This window comes from Pelmatolapia mariae, linkage group LG9, assembly GCF_036321145.2.
Source record: "Pelmatolapia mariae isolate MD_Pm_ZW linkage group LG9, Pm_UMD_F_2, whole genome shotgun sequence".
In the NCBI taxonomy this organism is placed as follows: domain Eukaryota; kingdom Metazoa; phylum Chordata; class Actinopteri; order Cichliformes; family Cichlidae; genus Pelmatolapia; species Pelmatolapia mariae.
The window spans coordinates 8,793,833-8,811,685 of NC_086235.1; the positions used below are offsets into that span (position 1 = coordinate 8,793,833).

The window sequence follows — 17,853 nt, forward strand, 5'->3', positions numbered from 1 at the left end:
AATAAAAAGAAGATGCACATTCTCTGTCATATACGCCTGCATGAAGAAACTTTCTGAATCCTTTATCATCCGCAACTGAAAATAGCTGTGGATGATTACTATACCTTTCTAATGTGACGTTGTTGTCCCTGGCTCTCTTTCTCTCTCTCTCCCTCCTGCTCTGTTCCTGTGCTACTGAGAGTGTAACTACCGCCCCTCCCCCCTCTGCCCAGAGCAAAGCACAAGGCTCGCATGCCGAGTGTAGCAGAAAAAAGTGCCAGAGAGAGAGGGTGAGAGAAGGAAAAAAAAAACGGCTCGCAATAAGGAGTCGGTTCCCGTCGTTCACGTCAAAAATCCGTCTCTAAGAGCCGTTTCGTTCGCGCCCGACACATCACTACTTCTGAAGCAGCGTGTTGATCTTTTTGACACGCACCGGAGCGTCAGCTTCAAGCGGACCATCACTACCTCTCACATCTAAAGGTAAGTGCCAAGTAACTTTGAACTGAGTTCAGTCAATCTCGAGTTTTTCGAAGTTTTCTGAATGAAGTTTTCTGTTGCTCTCTGTGAGAGAAGACCGTTAAAGGCGAGGCTCTCCAGAGTGTAGCGAAACAGGAAACCACAGCTGTGTGTGTGTAAGTGTGCAAACGAATAGTTTAGAAGTGCAAGTGAGCCACGAGTATAGAAAGGTCAAGTTTCGTGAGTTGTTTTTCTCACCACTGATCACGCGCTCAACACTGTACATATACTTGCATCACGCGCGCTCTCAAGCATCAGTATTGTACAATTCCGGGCGTCACGTGAGTTGCAGGCGTTACCATATAACGGAAATCTCCATTGTTCTCCATTGCCTATTTAACACCACATACACATACTTGCAAACATTCTAAAGGGCTCTGTGTGTGTGTGTGTGTGTATACACGTGGCCTAGTGTTCCAGATTAACTGGAGTTGGTTGAACAGATGTGTGGCAGACTTGCTTTTCAGGAGCCGCCATAGCTGGACTGGCCATCGGGCATACCGGGCATTTGCCCGGTGGGCCGCTCGTGATTTTTCGTTTTTATGGGCCGATGGGGTTTTATTTCTTTTATTTTTTCAACGGTATAAATGAATAGTGGTGTATTGGCCAGTTGGTCATGATCGACTCTGGGCTGGACCAATTACAGCCGAGGAGGTCGAACTTTAAAGTTGAGGTGAAAAGCAACGGGATTTGTCCTGATCAGCTGATCGACTTTTCTCTCTGCGTCAGAAAGAGCAAACCAGCGGAGGTCGCGTTAAACAACAGAAGCACCTTTAAACTTGATGAGCTGTTGTTAGAATTTATTTAATATTAATTTCTAGTATCAGCTGATGTTTGTTGGAGGGATGAAGGGTTGAAGGGAAGTTATGAACTGTTTCTGAGAGACAAATAACACCAGGATCTTTTTCTAAGTAGCTGACAGCTGGTAACTGTGCAGGGGCGGGTCTAGCAAAGTTTTGCCAGGGGGCCAGGTAGAGCATTAACAGGGAGAGAGGGGGGCACAAAAATACTTTTCTTTCTTATTCTCATTTAAAATGTCTAGCTTTTAACAAATAGTTATCCGAATCTTACAACCAAAGTTTTTATCTGATGTCAAATGTATAGAAATCAATTATTGTACATAGTAATTTTTTCAGGGTCCCAACATAATTTCTTCAGAAGAAAGTACTGTACATGATGCCAGTATTTTCCCACATTTTCTAGATACTGTACCAGTACTGTGTGTAAAATACCATCAAAATTAAGTTTTGATGGTAAGTTTTGAGTGAGGAAGTTTTATTCTTTCTCACCTTTCTTTCTGTCTCCTTTCACTTTTTAAAGGTTGCCATGTTAGAAAAAATATTTTGCCCTGCCATGCTGTTTATTGATGTGGTTTTTCCCATAATACCTGGTGGGCCGGTCTCTAGACAAAATGCCCGGGCCGATTTTTTGTCCCAGTCCAGCCCTGGGAGCCGCTACCGACAAAACAGCAAATAAACACCAAATGTGTCATCTGTGACATTTGTGAGTTTACCTCAAACACACTCCGTCAGTCTTGTTCCTCTTGAACAACAAAATGTTTAAAAATGTTGCGAGTTTACCTGGTGATATTCTCACGCCGATGCTGTTCAAAAGTCACCTTGAGGCGACTTTTGTTGAGATTTGGCGGTATATAAATAAAATTGAATTGAATTGAATTGAAAAAAAGTAAACAATTGGGAGAATCTTGTCTTCGTTATTGTTCCCCTCGTACATGTTATCACTCCGATTTCAGCGTTTTCGCTGCACAACTAACGCGTGCAATTTACTTTGTGTGCACTCAAATGGAGTCGAGTCAACTAGTTCCACCTGTGGCTGAGTACCATAGCCTACAGCCAGATTAACTTGTGACACACATCTGCACCTGGCTCTATCGCCACGTTTGAATTCGATGCAATGCCAGCAATGTGGATTGTCAAGACTCAAACCAATCATTAAGCAAAGACAGCAGGGATCACTTGTTTCTGTTTATTATACAGCCAGATTTACTTGTGACACACATGTGCAGCTGGCTTTATCACCTATTTTGAATTTGTTTCAAGCACAATACATTTGTAACTTTCAGTGTTTTCCGGTCTTCCAAAACAAGAAAAAAAACTTCAACTACATGACATGCAATTGTGTATTTGTTTTCACCTTATCATACACTTGAAGTTTTACAAATCACCACTCCTTTTGTTAATATCATTTCAGTCTCAGACAATCTAGTTTTTCTTACAGATATTGAATGCACCTTCTGCGGATGGCGGTACCACACAGTGTGCGTGGACTTCCCCTGTACAGAAGGCAACTACAAATGTTGTGAATGCTAAATAAACAGAAACAAATGATCCCTGTTGTCTTTGCTTAATGATTGGTTTTAGTCTTGACAATCCTCATTGCTGGCATTGCATCTTTCAATGCCAGCAATGCCAGGTATCAGTGCTCAAACCTTTTGTGTTTGTTTTCAATAAGTTGCCCACTTCAGGAAACAAAAATGTGTTCTTTGTCTTGTGAGATGAACATATGAGACACTTTGACTCTTCAGTGCAGCGTGGATCCTAACAAAGATCTGTTTTGTGTCCCAGCTGATCAGCAGGAGGAGAAGAGTCTGACGGAGCAGCAGACGAACATTTTCAGCTACTTGGACTCAGCTCAGCCACTACAGAGAAAACAATGAGCTCAACACAGAAGGTGACAGACAGAGCAGGGCGATATGACCAAAAATATTTATCACGATATACATTTGAAAATTTGCGATAACAATATAACTGACGATATAATTGACACTAGACAAAATACTTTACAACTCCACAACTTTATTAGTGCAAAAAAACCCATCAATGTATTTTCACTTAAACAAGCAGCTGTTTTTTATGTGCATTAAAGTTATATAAAAATTTAACAGTGCAAATGCAAATTCCTTGCTGACAGTATAACTAAAAGGCATTTCCAGTGGAAATTGGCCGACATATCCTGAGCATAGCCATGTATAATATCCACAAAACTTAAAAAGAGGTTATACAGTCGTGTCCAAAAGTTTTGAGAATTGCATAAATATTGGAAATTGAAAAAGTTGCTGCTTAAGTTTTTATAATAGCATTTTGCATACACTCCAGAATGTTATGAAGAGTGATCAGATGAATTGCATCGTCCGTCTTTGCCATGAAAATAAACTTAATCCCCAAAAACCCTTACCACTGCATTTCATTGCTGTCATTAAAGGACCTGCTGAGACCATTTCAGTAATCGTCTTCTTAACTCAGGTGAGAATGTTGACGAGCACAAGGCTGGAGATCATCATGGCTGTATCCCAATTCAGGTTCTGCAGCTTTAAAGTACGCAGCCTCAACGGTCCTCAATGGCCGCGTACTCAAAGACCGCTAAGGCCAGAAGTGCGAGGCTTGTAGGCTTGTGAAATGGGACGGTCTAGCCTCCTTCGTTCTGCCCAGGTTGTCCAGCAACCATGATACTAACAGCTAGAAATGATTCATACAGTTTTGTTTGACAGAAATGAAGGAGAACATATTTTGTTCATTTGTTTCTACATGAGCTCTGTGTGATTTAATAAGTATCTGAGGCTGAGACCACAGGACTGTAAAACATGATTGTTGGGCTTCATTTCTGTACTGAACAGTCATTTAAGATTAGCTAGTAAATAACAATTAGCTAATGTTGTTCATGAGACTAAAGTCATCTAACTTAGGTAATGTAAATATAATATGGCCGATATTATAGTTATTATATTAATCATTATTAGTTATTACAGCAGTGAACATGAACTCCGTGTCAGATACTGAGTTTCAGTAAAGATTCAAGTTGCAGTTATTTATATTTCCTGTCACCTTAAATCTTCACTCAAAGACAAGTACCTTTGACAGTGTATCTAAAGCTGTATTATATATAAGAGTCAAATATTGTTCGTTTAATATGTTGGCATTACTAAATTTGGCTCAATGCTTACATATATGTGTAAAAAGAAAATGTACGAGCTGTGATAACTGTTTCAGATAAAATGAAGATCAGACTCATATATTAAATATTCCTTTATTGGGTGAGAAAATCAGACCATGTCATAACTGCTTTAAGTCATACAGAATAGATATCAGAGCCTTAAACAGGCTGACTTCTGCTAAATGGGTCAAACTGGGCAGAAAGTAAACAAACACATAACATCCTTATAGAATATGATGTAACACTATAGATCAACTTACCTCAAATTATCTAAAGCATATAAACAATTACAGCAATATGATGCAACAAACACAGCAGTACTACTAATCCAAAATACTCAAAGCTTCATAGAACTGAAACAAACATTTATTTTAGCTCCATTCTGCTGCTGATACATACTTTAGGTTTCTGAATATTAAACTTGTTTCTGGCTTTCATAGTGTGTAACTTGAAGGCCCTGAGTACTTTCTCCCACACTGAAAACACTGGAATGATAACATTATTTGAACATTACCTAATAAGACTGATTCAGGACAGACAATTAGTTATTCTAAACTTTTCTAGCAGTCCTTCACAAACAGGAAACAGTCTGTCTATTCTCTCCATCTGTCAGCTGCTGCTGGCTCTTCCTCCTCCTCTTCCTCACACACTGCTGAGTTTGTCCTGGTGGATCATCAGGGGTGCAAAGCCTCACAGATGATGTGCAGCAGTGGGTCCCTCAGTCTGTCCTCACTCTGGACACTTGCAGTTGTCACACATGGAAATCAAATGTGTGATAAGCTGCAGGATTCAAACACAAGTGTAACTTATAAATACATGTTCACACTTTTATTCCACAATCAGAGAGAAAGAAACAGAGAGAGAGTGCAGGACAGACAGACAGGTGACAGTCTCAGGTGTATACACTGCTACAAAACAGCACAAGAGAAGGAGGATTTAGTGTTTGTGTTATTACGAGTGCTAAACAAGAAGAGTTCCCAGATGGTACAGTGGACATCTGTGTGACTCCTGTGATTAAAGCATCTTTCGTTCAGCTTAACGAGTGAACCGTCATATGCCGTGATATTCAGGACTGCAAACCGAGCAGCATCACTGACTTTCAGCTTGTTGTGTTTGTGAATATATATGACTGACTTTAATTATCCATAAAATCATCACATCTCTGTAAGATTAAGGTCAACTATTTAACAGTGTATATTTTAAAGTAAAGGCTTTAAAACAAAGTAAACACTGAGTACAAACATCGCTAATGTCACATAACTCTGCCGACATGGGGCCAACAGTAATGTTTTAATGTTCTTCATTATTCAACATTTGCACAAGTGACATATTATTCAGTACTTACTTTTAACAGTTTTCTCTTCGGCCGCTCCGCTTCAGCCATTTTTTGTTTTTTTTTTCGGCAAAATTATCCACACCCACCGCCGCGCTATGAAGTCTGGGATATGTTGGGCCATGAAAGCTACACAGACCCATCCTTAAAATTCAGGGAAATTAAGGACGCATTTGAGGCTGCATTTCGAGCAGCCTTTGAATTGGGACAGCCTTCGTCACGTCGCTGTGAGGTAATCGGCCTTAAAATGCAGTCTTTAAGGCTGCAGACCCTGAACTGGGATACAGCCTATGTCAGGCTGATTGGGTTAGAATGGTAGACCTGACATGTTAAAAGGAGGGTGGTGCTTGAAACCATTGTTCTTCCATTGTTAACCATGGTGACCTGCAAAGAAACGCATGCAGCCATCATTGCATTGCATAAAAATGGCTTCACAGGCAAGAATATTGTGGCTACTAAGATTGCACCTAAATCAACAATTTATAGGATCATCACGAACTTGAAGGAAAGAGGTTCAGTTCTTGTTAAAAAGGCTTCAGGGCATCCAAGAAAGTCCAACAAGCGCCAGGATCGTCTCCTAAAGAGGATTCAGCTGCGGGATCGAAGTGTCACCAGTGCAGAGCGTGCTCAGGAATGGCAGCAGGCAGGTGTGAGCGCATCTGCACGCACAGTGAGTCGAAGACTTTTGGAAGATGGCGTGGTGTCAAGAAAGGCAGCAAAGAAGCCCCTTCTCTCCAAAAAAAAAACCCCATCAGGGGCAGATTGCTCTTCTGCAGAAAGAATGGTGAATGGACTGCTGAGGACTGGGGCAAAGTCATATTCTCGGATGAAGCCTCTTTCCGATTGTTTGGGGCATCTGGAAAAAGGCTTGTCCGGAGAGGAAAAGGTCCTGTGCCATCAGTCCTGTGCCATGCCAACAGTAAAGCATCCTGAGACCATTCATGTGTGGGGTTGCTTCTCATCCGAGTGGCCTCACTCACAAATTTTGCCGAAAAACACAGCCATGAATAAAGAATGGTACCAAAACACCCTCCAACAGCAACTTCTTCCAACAATCCAACAACAGTTTGGTAAACAACAATTCCTACATAAGGCACACAGGATTATCAGGGGCACTGATAGGTTTGTAGCTTAAACCTATTCGCTGGAACCTTGAAGACAATGTAATTACACAGCAAAGCAAGACACAAGTAGGCAACGTTCTTCATGTTTCTCGTGCACGGGAGAGAACCGGACAAGCGCCGTTCCTTCGCTTGACCCTAGTTGCTCTCGTCTGCTCCCCCATAACACTGCTCTTTTATTGAGGTTCCATGAATATTTTTGTATTTGTAAGTGTGTGTGTGTGTGTGGGGTCAAGATGTGACCCCGTGAAGACTCCCCAAAGGTGGTGCCAGGAGTCTAGCGGTCCATCTAAACAAAAGGCTCTTATACTTAACCAGATACAGAGTGGGTGTCCTTCTATACCATAAATCAGTAAGAGCAGATATAACCTCTCTCCTGAGCTTAAGTTGTGTGTGCATGCCAGAGTGCTCTCGGAGGCACACAGATTCTCCACAGACTACTAAGGATCAAACCTCTACCAATCTACAACTAATTATAAAACTCTAAGCATATATAAGTATATATTTCTAAGCATAAATGACAATCACAATACAAATCCAACAGGCACCATCGATTTTCAGAAAAATCTAAGGATTGATTTTAAGTGTGCCATATTTTCCAAAAAAACACAGTAATAACAACAGCCTGCTAGCATGCTCTACCAAAAATAGTGCTTTGTTGTGTATCTGACAGACGAAAGCTAAACCGGTTTCACATCACTAAAGCAATCTTCCCTCTATGCTGCGCGTGTGCGCAATTGCGCACAGCTGGCACGGTCTCTGCGCACAGAAAATCTGTGTTGCGCACAAAAAAAAAATTAACCTGAATTGAAATTAAAATTAATACTTTGACAATTCGGTTTTGCAGTGTTAGTCAGTAATTGAATGGGATTAGAACAATGCCACCTTATCCCATAGTCCAGCCAATAATGCGATTCACATTCGTATATACGCAGCTAATCAATGTTGTTGACAGGCAATGACAGCGTCCTTATGTGCTGACACCGGAGTTTTAGCTAGCAAAGCGGAGTGGCTGATGTGGAGTGAAGCCACGTTAATGACAACGTGTACAACCATTGGACATGTGAGCAGGACAGACGGAGCAATTGGCGCAAAAAGTGTGGACTTTATAGCAGTTTTTAAATTGTGTTGATAGGCCAAGTAAAACCAGAGTTTTACATGGCCTATCATATAAAAATATATGCAATGAATACTATCGTTGTTTATATTCACTGCGGGAAGAAACGGTAAAAACGGTGTTTTATAAGGAAAACGCCGTTTTTACCGTCACACTCTCCGCCTGTGAGAAAAACAAAACCAAAAAAACCCCCACCCTTTCCTATTGGTCGAAAAATGTACCATGTCGACCAATCAAGAGTAGAGCAGCGGCTCTACTCTGAGCCCCTCCCAGATGGCCGAACTTCTCACCCTATCTCTAAGGGAGAGGCCAGCCACCCTTTGGAGGAAGCTCATTTCCGCTGCTTGTATCTCGTTCTTTCGGTCACTACCCACAGCTTGTGGCCATAGGTGAGGGTAGGGACGTAGATCGACCGGTAAATTGAGAGCTTTGCTTTTACACTCAGCTCCCCCTTCACCACGACAGACCCGTGCAGCGTCCGCATCACTGCAGCCGCAGCACCAATCCGTCTGTCGATCTCCGGCTCCCTTCTCCCATCACTTGCGAACAAGACCCCGAGATACTTGAACTCCTCCACTTGGGGCAGGAACTCATCCACGACCCGGAGTGTGCACTCCACCCTTTTACGGCTGAGAACCATGGCCTCAGATTTGGAGGTGCTGATCCTCATTCCCGCTGCTTCACAATCAGCTGCGAACCGTTCCAGTGCGAACTGGAGGCCATCACCCGATGAATATGGTCGCAGGTCTGATTACAAAATTGATCATAGACCTGCGGCCTAGAGCATCCTGGTGCCACGTGCACTTATGGACACCATTATGTTCGAACAAGGTGTTGGTTATGGCCAAACTGTGATTTGCACAGACGTCCAATAACAAAACACCGCTTAGGTTCAGATCAGGGAGGCCGTTCCTCCCAATCACGCCCTCCAGGTCTCGCTGTCGTTAACCACGTGAGCATTGAAGTCTCCCAGCAGGACAACAGAGTCTCCAGGTGGAGCACCTTCCAGCACCCCACCCAGGGACTCTAAGAAGTCAGGACCCGGTAAGGACCCGTTCCCCGACTCTAAGGCGCAGGGAACAAACCGTCTCATCCACCGGGAAAAACCCCAACGTACCGGCAGCAAGCCGAGGGGATATTACAGTTTTTCTCGATTGCTAAAACACATTTCTTGAAACTACGCCTCATATCCGCACAACAGTAAACACAAATCCATAACATCTCACTCAATTCCCCAAACATCCTATTTCCAGGTCAAAATGAAGCTCTACACCCAAAACTATTCACTCCTGCTGAAAAACCGAACTTTGCCCTCAGACATCAAACACAAGCCCTCAAAAACACACACACTACAACAGAGTTTTGCACACTGGTACAATTAATTCAAAACAATAGTTCCAAAACAATTAGGTTGCTTATGGTTCTCCCCTTCAAAACCCTTGTCACATGATAAACACAAAAGACGCAACCAATGTATGTACAGTGGCACATTGTCATTCATGTACTATACAGTACAACACACACCAGAAACATTATCCCACCACAGCATCTTGTCTTTGGTCTGGGTCAGGCCAGAGAATCTCATCCACATCACAGGCTATATTGGCCCCAGCCAGGCAGCGGGGGTAAAATCCTCTTGCATGCCTGATCCACCCCTGGCATGCATCTACTGATATGTCTAGGCAGGCCTCTTCCATGGCCTGAAGGAGGTGAACACGGACATAAGGTTCTCGGTCATACACTTTCCACCGCCATGCCGAAAATAACTCCTCTATCGGGTTTAGAAAGGGGGAGTATGCAGGCAGAAAGATATTAGAAAACCTTGGGTTATTGGTAAACCAGTCACGAACCAGAGCAGCGCGATGGAAGCTGACGTTATCCCACACAACAACGTAGTGAGGCTGCTCTGGCTGTGCTGGTTCCCTGTAGTCCATCTGGAACATATGTTGTCTTAAACCATCAAGAAAAGCAAGGAGAAGCATAGTGTTATAGGGTCCTAGTACGGCATGGCGGTGGAGTACCCCTCGTTGGCTGATGGCTGCGCACATAGTGACATTCCCCCCACGCTGACCAGGGACATTTACAATAGCCCGATGGCCAATTATGTTCCTCCCCCTTTTCCTTCTTTTGGTCAGGTTAAAACCTGCCTCATCCACAAAGATCATTTCATGGGGAACAGGCCGTCCTTCAATCTCAAAGATTCTCTGCAAAACACATAACACAGTAGCGTCAATCGGTACCCTGAACCAAAGTTCAAGAGTGCTGAAATGGCAGCATAAACTGCCATGCTGTGATGGTACACAATACCTTATACAGTATCAAAACTCATACCTGAACATATTCCACACGTTGGTTTTTCACTCTGTCAGAGTTTCGTTCGAAAGGGACTCGGTATGCCTGTTTCATCCGGAATTGATTCTTTCGGAGGATGCGGTCAATTGTGGAGAGGCTGATGGCATTTATGCCTCGAAAAAGATGATCATCCTCAATCACTCTCCTTTGAATCTCTTGCAGGCGGATTACATTATTTGCAATTACCATGTTTACAAGTTCCCTCTCTTGCTCCTCCGACAAAAGCCTTAACCTGCCTCCACCAGGTGGTCGTCTCTGTGTCCTACAAAAATAGAAGCACTCATTACTGTAACTGTCACACATTCATTTTACAGGAAAATAATGGAAACATACTGAAACTCAAGACACATAAATTCAGTAACTTAAACGTTACTGTACAAAGCAGTCTCACTGCAAGTACACCTACCTGTTTTCCTCCCTGAAGGTTCTGATGATGGAGGCAACAGTGAAGCGACTCAAATTTGGTTGTACTCGTTGCCCAGCCTCCCTCATAGTCATCCCATGGACAAGGACATGGTCAACTAAAGTGGCTCGAATTTCATCCGAGACTGACTGTCTTCGTGCCCTTGCTCTTCCCCTTCCTTGTCGCTGTTGTTCTCCACCTCCACCTTCTTCACCACCTCCTCCTCCTCTTCCACCACGTCCTCCTCCTTCACCACGTCCTCTTTCTCCACCACGTCCTCCTCTTTCACCACGTCCTCCTCCTTCACCACGTCCTCTTTCTCCACCACGTCCTCCTCCTTCACCACGTCCTCTTTCTCCACCACGTCCTCTTCCTTTGCATCTCTTTGGATCCATTGTTTCAAACCTGAATGAGCTGACTTTGGCCCTTTTATCTATCCATCGCAGGTTCTGATTGGTGTGTGCTAAATTTTGACTCCTAGTGTTTCCACCTGGTTAATTGTGTGCTAATTGGGCTCAAGCTATGCTGACTTACGTTAACATTATTGCATGCTAGTGCTTTCTACATGACTACATGGTGTAAGCACTGTAAAATGTAGGGATTTGTGTGTAGAGTTTTGCAGTACCAGTTCACCAAATTTGAGTCATGTGTCAAAGCAGGGAATAGTGTTTATAGTTCAAGGAAATGGGTGAGCTTTTTGACCAATAGCGTTTATGGTTTTGAAATTTTAGTTTAGAGGCCTGGTTATAGTGTTTAAGCAATCGAGAAAAACTGTAAAATACCCACCCCAGCCCACTGCCTCTCACCAGGGGCAACTCCAGACTGAGACAGAGTCTAGCCCCTCTCCAGGAGACTGGTTCCAGAGCCCAAGCCATGCGTAGAGGTGAGCCCAACTATGTCTAGCCGGTACCTCTCAACCCCATGCACTAACTCAGGCTCCTTCCCCACCAGAGAGGTGAAATTCCATGTCTCAATTGCCAGTCTTGGCAGCCGGGGATCAGTCCACCAGGGCCTCCGCTCCTGGCCGCCGCCCGGCACACAATGCACCCAACCCCTATGGCGCCTCCTGTGGGTGGGCTTGCGGGAGGATGTGCCCATGTCCCCTTTTCGGGCTGTGCCAGGCTGGGCCCCATGGACGAAGGCCTGGCCACCAGACGCTCGCCCTCAGGCACCCTCCCCAGGCCTGGGTCCAGGGCAGGGCACCGATAACCCTATCCCGGTTAGAGTAAACTGTTCCCTCCATGTTCTCTTCATAAGGGTCTTCTGAATCGCTCTTTGTCTGGTCCCTCACCCAGGACCAATTTGCCATGGGAAACCCTACCAGCAGGGGCAAAAGCCCCCAGACAACATAGCCCCTGGGATCCCTGGGACACACAAACCCCTCCACCACGATAACGTAGTGATTCACGGAGAGGGTATAATATTTTATGTGATTGTATTCGACGGCTTGGGCCCCAGGAAGACGAGCAACCTCTGATGTGGAAGCTAATGGGGTTCCTTTTGAATAAACAAATAAACAAACATATGATTTATTATCAGTAAATGATTATATATAAATCTATAAAAATTATAGAAATATGTAATAGGAAACAAGAATATAATGTAAACAGTAGGGCTGCCACAAACGATTATTTTGATAGTCGACTAGTCACCGATTATTTTTGCGATTAGTCGACTAATCAGATCATCATCCATTGGACGTAAAACGTACAGCTTGTTGCACCAGCAGCATCTGCTCTTATATAACTATCATTAGCTTACATCTTGAAGTGTTTAAGGTCTGTGCTAACTAAAAATAAAGACAAGATGATAGTTTATTCAATTTTAATGAAATTTGCAGATTGTTTCAGTGGAGTTTAATAAACACAGCCGTCTGCTCCTTGCTATCTAAAATATAACGGGCCACCGGTGTATATTCTGGAGCATCTCACACTATTGATAATCAGTTGTCTGCTTGACGTTTATTCAGCTGTGTAAAAACTATAACTTTAATCTCAGCCAAACCGATTTACTCAGGAAAAAATAAAATACTGAAAAAAGCCAAACAATAAAATTTTTAAGTTATCCAAGTTACTTATATATCATGTTTAACCTGAGTAGCGAAAGACGGCGGTGGGTTTGAAAACAATTTGCCGGGAGTCCGGTGTTCTTAGCGGCTCTAATGAGCTATGCCCCCGGCTAGCTATCGAGCTAGCAGGTAACAGAGGTCTCCGAAAACGTCAGAGCGCTTTTGAAAATATGTGGTGTCTTGATAAACTGTGCAGATATTTGAGGTTTACACAGATACATTCTCGCCTGAAAATATGTTAAACGTTTATTTTGTGACCCAGAAAGAATAATAAGAGTAATATTAAAACTAACTAGCTGCCGCCATTGCTGGAAACGGAGCTGGGCTGCACTATGAATTCTGGGACACAGTTTCTTCTTCTTCGGGGTTTAACAGCAGCTGGCATCCTTGTACATGCAGTGCTGCCATCTTCTGTTTCAGTCCGTTATTACACTCTTAAATCCTACTACTTTGTGATCTTACAAAGCTTCAAACGACGCGTCGACTATTAAATCAGTCGTCGACGTAATCGTGACTAGTCGACGTAATCGTGACTAGTCGACTAATCGTGGCAGCCCTAGTAAACAGTCATGAATTATTTTTAGCACCAGGTTGGATGTAATGTGTTAGAACTACAAGCAGGTGGGGATAAGAGACCTTTAAGGTGTTTGGTGCCACACTACAACTTCAGGTTTAAAACTAGTGTTAATGGAGGGAGTTTTGAAGGTTGAGTTTGTTCCACGACTGCATTTCACTCACTGCCTCTGTTTGTATCTCTGTCACTGCAGGACCAACATGGAGCGAGAAGTCAGCGCTCTCAGGAGGCCGACAGACCTCACAGAAGAAAGAGAGAGAAAACATACACCTGTGACGAGTGTGGGAAGGAGTTTACTGAGAAGACTTCACTAAAACGTCATCAGGTCATCCACACTGGAGAGAGACCGTTCAGCTGTGACTTGTGTGGAAAGTCTTTTTCCTTGAAGGGTTCCCTAAAAAGACACCAACTCATCCACAGTGGAGTTAAAGCGTACAGCTGTGATCAGTGTGGCAGGGCTTTTACTCACAGTAGCCACTTACAGAGTCATCTAGTTACCCACTCTGGAATTAAGGCATACAGCTGTGACATTTGTGGAAAAACTTTCAGCCGGCAAGAGAACCGAAATACACACCAACGCATTCACGCCAGACATGATGTGTACTGCTGTGAACAGTGTGGCAAATACTTTGCTACAGACACACAGTTACAACGCCACATGTTTACCCACACTGAGGGACGACCTTATAAATGTGACCTGTGTGAGAAGACTTTTAAATCTCCATATTACCTGAGACTACACCAACAGATCCACACCAGAAAGAGACTCTACAAGTGCAGTTACTGTGAGGTTTGTATTTATATTGTTATCTTTTCATTTTAGCCTGACTGTTTGGAACAACTCTGCTCATTAAACTGTGTTAGCATGTTAGCAATTCTACTGCATGGAAAAGCAGCTCTGAGTGATTATTCAGATTTTCATTTCAGTTATGATTTTAGTATTACTGTAGTATTATGGTGGTAGTATTGTAGTTATTGCAGCCCAGTAAACTGAGTGTGTTAACTGAAACAGTCAAATGTAATTGGACGTCTGCAGAGATGCTCTTTATTTCAGGCGACGTTCAGGATAAAAATGTTGAAGGACTGACTTACACTGTGTTTGTGTCTTTGTTTCGAAGCAGAGCGACACAGATGGATCCATTTCTCAACCCTGTCATCACTGTGGTGGTGGGAAAGACTTTCGTTGTGACCTCTGTGGAAAAACTTTCAGTTGGCAAGGCAACCTACAAAGACATCAACGTAAACACACTGGAGACAAACTGAAATACTGCAAAGAATGTGGGAGAAGCTTCACCACATCAACTGAGTTAAAACAACACGAACTGTTTCACAGTGGGGTTAAAAAGCACCTCTGTGATCAGTGTGTGTCATCCTTCACCTCTGCAGGTCAGCTTAAAAGACACAAACGAGTCCACACAGGAGAGAAACCATACAAGTGCAGACACTGTGACAGGAGCTTCTCACATTCAAGTAGTCGTAACAATCATGAACGTACACACATGGAAGGAAACTACAGCTGTGACCAGTGTGACAAGAGCTTCAGGAATCTCTGTTCATACTCCAAACACAAACGATCCCACGTTACTAATAAACTGTTTCACTGTTACCAATGTGCCAAAACATTCACCTCATTGTCTGCTCTGTGCAAACATCAGCGTGATCACTCAGAGCTGAAATCACTCCCATCACTGGATCACAGTGAATCTGAAGAGACAGAAAGATCCTCTGGTTTCAGTGTCAGACTCAAAAAGCTTGAGATCAGGCTCCACAGAGTTCAGATAGAATCATTTAAACTTGTGCTGAACTGAACTGGTTGCTGGGCTGAACTTCTACATAATACAGATTTACATGGGATCTTATTTTCTGTCGTTTTACTGATTCAGTTTTGTCCTTCTTTCTCTGTCCTGGTTTTGCTCGTCTGTAAATAATTGAAACTCAGTCAAATAGTTCATTGTTCTCCAGCAAAATGTTTTGGAAACTCATATTTAACGTTTAAAACTCTGACATGTTTTAGCACACAAGGCTTCATTGGGGAGTTCACTCATGATTGGACCATGAGAATAAAGGTTTTTAGTTCTTTCAAAGAGAGTCTTGGAGCTGTTTGATGTTTTTGTTTTTTCTGAAACCACCTGAAAGAAAAACTATTTTTCTTGCTTTATGTAGTGTGGAAGTTTTTAATGTTTCTTTCATCTGTGATGTTCTTGAATGTGTTCACAGGAAGATGGTACAAATAAACTAACCTGAACCTGAAGCCATGTGATGTTTAGGTTGATGAATATGTCCTTACTGACACACATTTCCTGTCAGTTTTTGTTTTTTACTTAATTAAAATCCTTTTAAATCCTTTACATCCTTTTAGCTTTAGCTCTTAATCTATTCATTATTTATGGATGTAGCACAGCAGCAGTTTCTTGATAGAAGAATATATAGGGCACCAAATTTTCATTGATTGATTGATGTGGCCGCGGGGGGCTTTGGGGGTATGCCCCCCCACACCCCCATCATTGACCGCCACCAAGGTCACCTTTCGCACTTACGAGCACATGTACGCTCATGTATGCGCGTTCACTCATCCGAAACAGTGGCACCTGCAGACATCAGCTCCCACTGTGCACGCTGTCTTCTCTTAGCGGGGGGCACGTTTTAATTAGGTTCATCGTGCGCTGTGTGCATTTTGGTTTTTCAGGTTAAATTTATACAAATTGTTTGTGTATGTGTTTTACAAGCAGATTTTCTACGGTTAGTTAAGCGACTGCCCAACCGTGTTGCATTGTCACATTGTTTCTGACAACTGCGCCTTGTTGACTGTTTCAGACTTTAAGACGCCGTGTATGTCAAGAAATGGTGAATAGGTAGATGGAGTGCTTAGATATCAAACTTCATGATATCCCTTTCATCAAATATTTGCATCCTCAAAAAGCCTTTCACCTAACAACAGTGTCGTTAGTTCGCGTAAATTTCCAGTTAAATATAAAATTATTAAAACAAAATACGCATTGACTTCCCATGCCTTCTTTAAAACACAGGTGGGCAATACATTATTGAATTTTTTTTATCAACCGCTGTGTGCATTTTGGTTTTCAGTGTGAATTTATACAAACAGGAGTTACTTTTGTAAATGCAGGATCACATTTTTTAATGATGGTTTTTAGACACTCAAACTGAAACGGCAAATTGTGTTTTAACAACTGCGCTTTGGGGGGGGGAAGAGGCATAAAGGCTGATAAAAGCCAGCGAACTCTTTCCTTGGGGTTAAGCCTGACACCTATGCACATTTTCATTAGTTCACATAAATTCACAGTTAAATTTCAAATTCACAGTTAAATTTCAAATTATTTAGACAAAATACACATTGAGTTTCACACTTGGTGAAACATAGTGTGAAACTTTTTTCTTAATTCAGCATTTTTACAGGTTTTAACTGTGTGGTCTTTCTGTCTTTTCCGGAAAAGGTAGTCCAACTTGTGAAATGAGAGCGTGCACCACTCTTCAGAACTGTCAGCTTTGCTCATTTCATGGGTCCTCCACTGATAAAACTGTTTTTTTTATGGATCTTAATGTTTAGAGACAATAGCAAAGGCACTGACCCCAGTATCGGGGGACTTTTAACGAGTACGAGTACTTTAGAAAATGTGGTATCGGTATCGGTGCATCCCTAGTAGGAACTCATCCAATTCCTCTTCGACTAACATCGAATGGGAGGGTGAGCCTTCAGTTTTCAGGCCCCTCTTCTGAGGAACCAGCTTCCAGTTTGGAGACAGACACTGGTCGTGTCCAAATTCATGGGCTGCATCCTCCTGAGGACCCAGCCTTCGCGGTCTACGTGGGCCAGGTCCTCAGAAGGTCGGGTAGTCCGGAAGTAAATGGTTGGGGAAATTGGATGGTCTAGCCTTCTGATTAGCGTCACCGCTGTCTCGGTGGAGTTTAATAAACTCGGCCGTCTGCTCCTTGCTATCTAAAATATAACAGGACACTGGAGTAAATTCTCGACCATCTCACACTTCTGTTTAATCAGTTTTCTGTTTGACGTTTATTCAGCTGTGTAAAAACCAAGTAGGAACCCGCCTGGGGGATTATTAAAGTTAAATACTTTAATCTCAGCCAAACCAATTTACTCACAAACAAATAAAACACTGAAAAAAGCCCAACAGTAACATTTTTAGGTTGTCTGAGTGACTTATATATTACGTTTAACCTGAGTAGAGAAAGTCTGCTGTGATCTGAAAATGATGTGCCGTTCTCAGCAGCTTCAGTGACCCTCGAGCTCCCGGCTCGCTATCGAGCTGGTGGGTAGCAGACGTCTCCGAAAACGTCGAAGCACTTTTGCAAATATGCGATATCTTGATAAACCGAGCAGATATTTGATGTTTACACAGCTACTTTCTCGCCTGAAAATATGTTAAAAGTTTATTTTGTGACCCATAAAGATTAGTATGAGT

General features: G+C 42.8%; 2 protein-coding genes across 3 annotated transcripts in view; one reads left to right on the forward strand and one right to left on the reverse strand.

Annotated features, from left to right (window-relative positions):
• Window positions 1-251: 251 nt before the first annotated feature.
• LOC134634075 (zinc finger protein 729-like) overlaps window positions 252-17,853 on the forward strand; it is a 219,534-nt gene continuing 201,932 nt past the window's right edge. For both annotated transcript variants that reach the window (XM_063483134.1, XM_063483135.1), the window contains exons 1-3: window positions 252-459; window positions 3,081-3,186; window positions 13,608-14,204. In XM_063483134.1, the coding sequence (XP_063339204.1) occupies window positions 3,169-3,186; window positions 13,608-14,204 (615 nt within the window). In that variant the 5' untranslated portion in view covers window positions 252-459; window positions 3,081-3,168. The remainder of the gene's footprint in view (window positions 460-3,080; window positions 3,187-13,607; window positions 14,205-17,853) is intronic.
• Window positions 9,167-10,945, reverse strand: LOC134634684 (uncharacterized). Its single transcript, XM_063484014.1, has 3 exons — window positions 10,776-10,945; window positions 10,349-10,631; window positions 9,167-10,221 (listed from the first exon to the last, which is right to left on the reverse strand). The coding sequence occupies exons 1-3, from the start codon at window positions 10,865-10,867 to the stop codon at window positions 9,550-9,552; spliced, it is 1,047 nt and encodes a 348-aa protein (XP_063340084.1). The 5' UTR covers window positions 10,868-10,945; the 3' UTR covers window positions 9,167-9,549.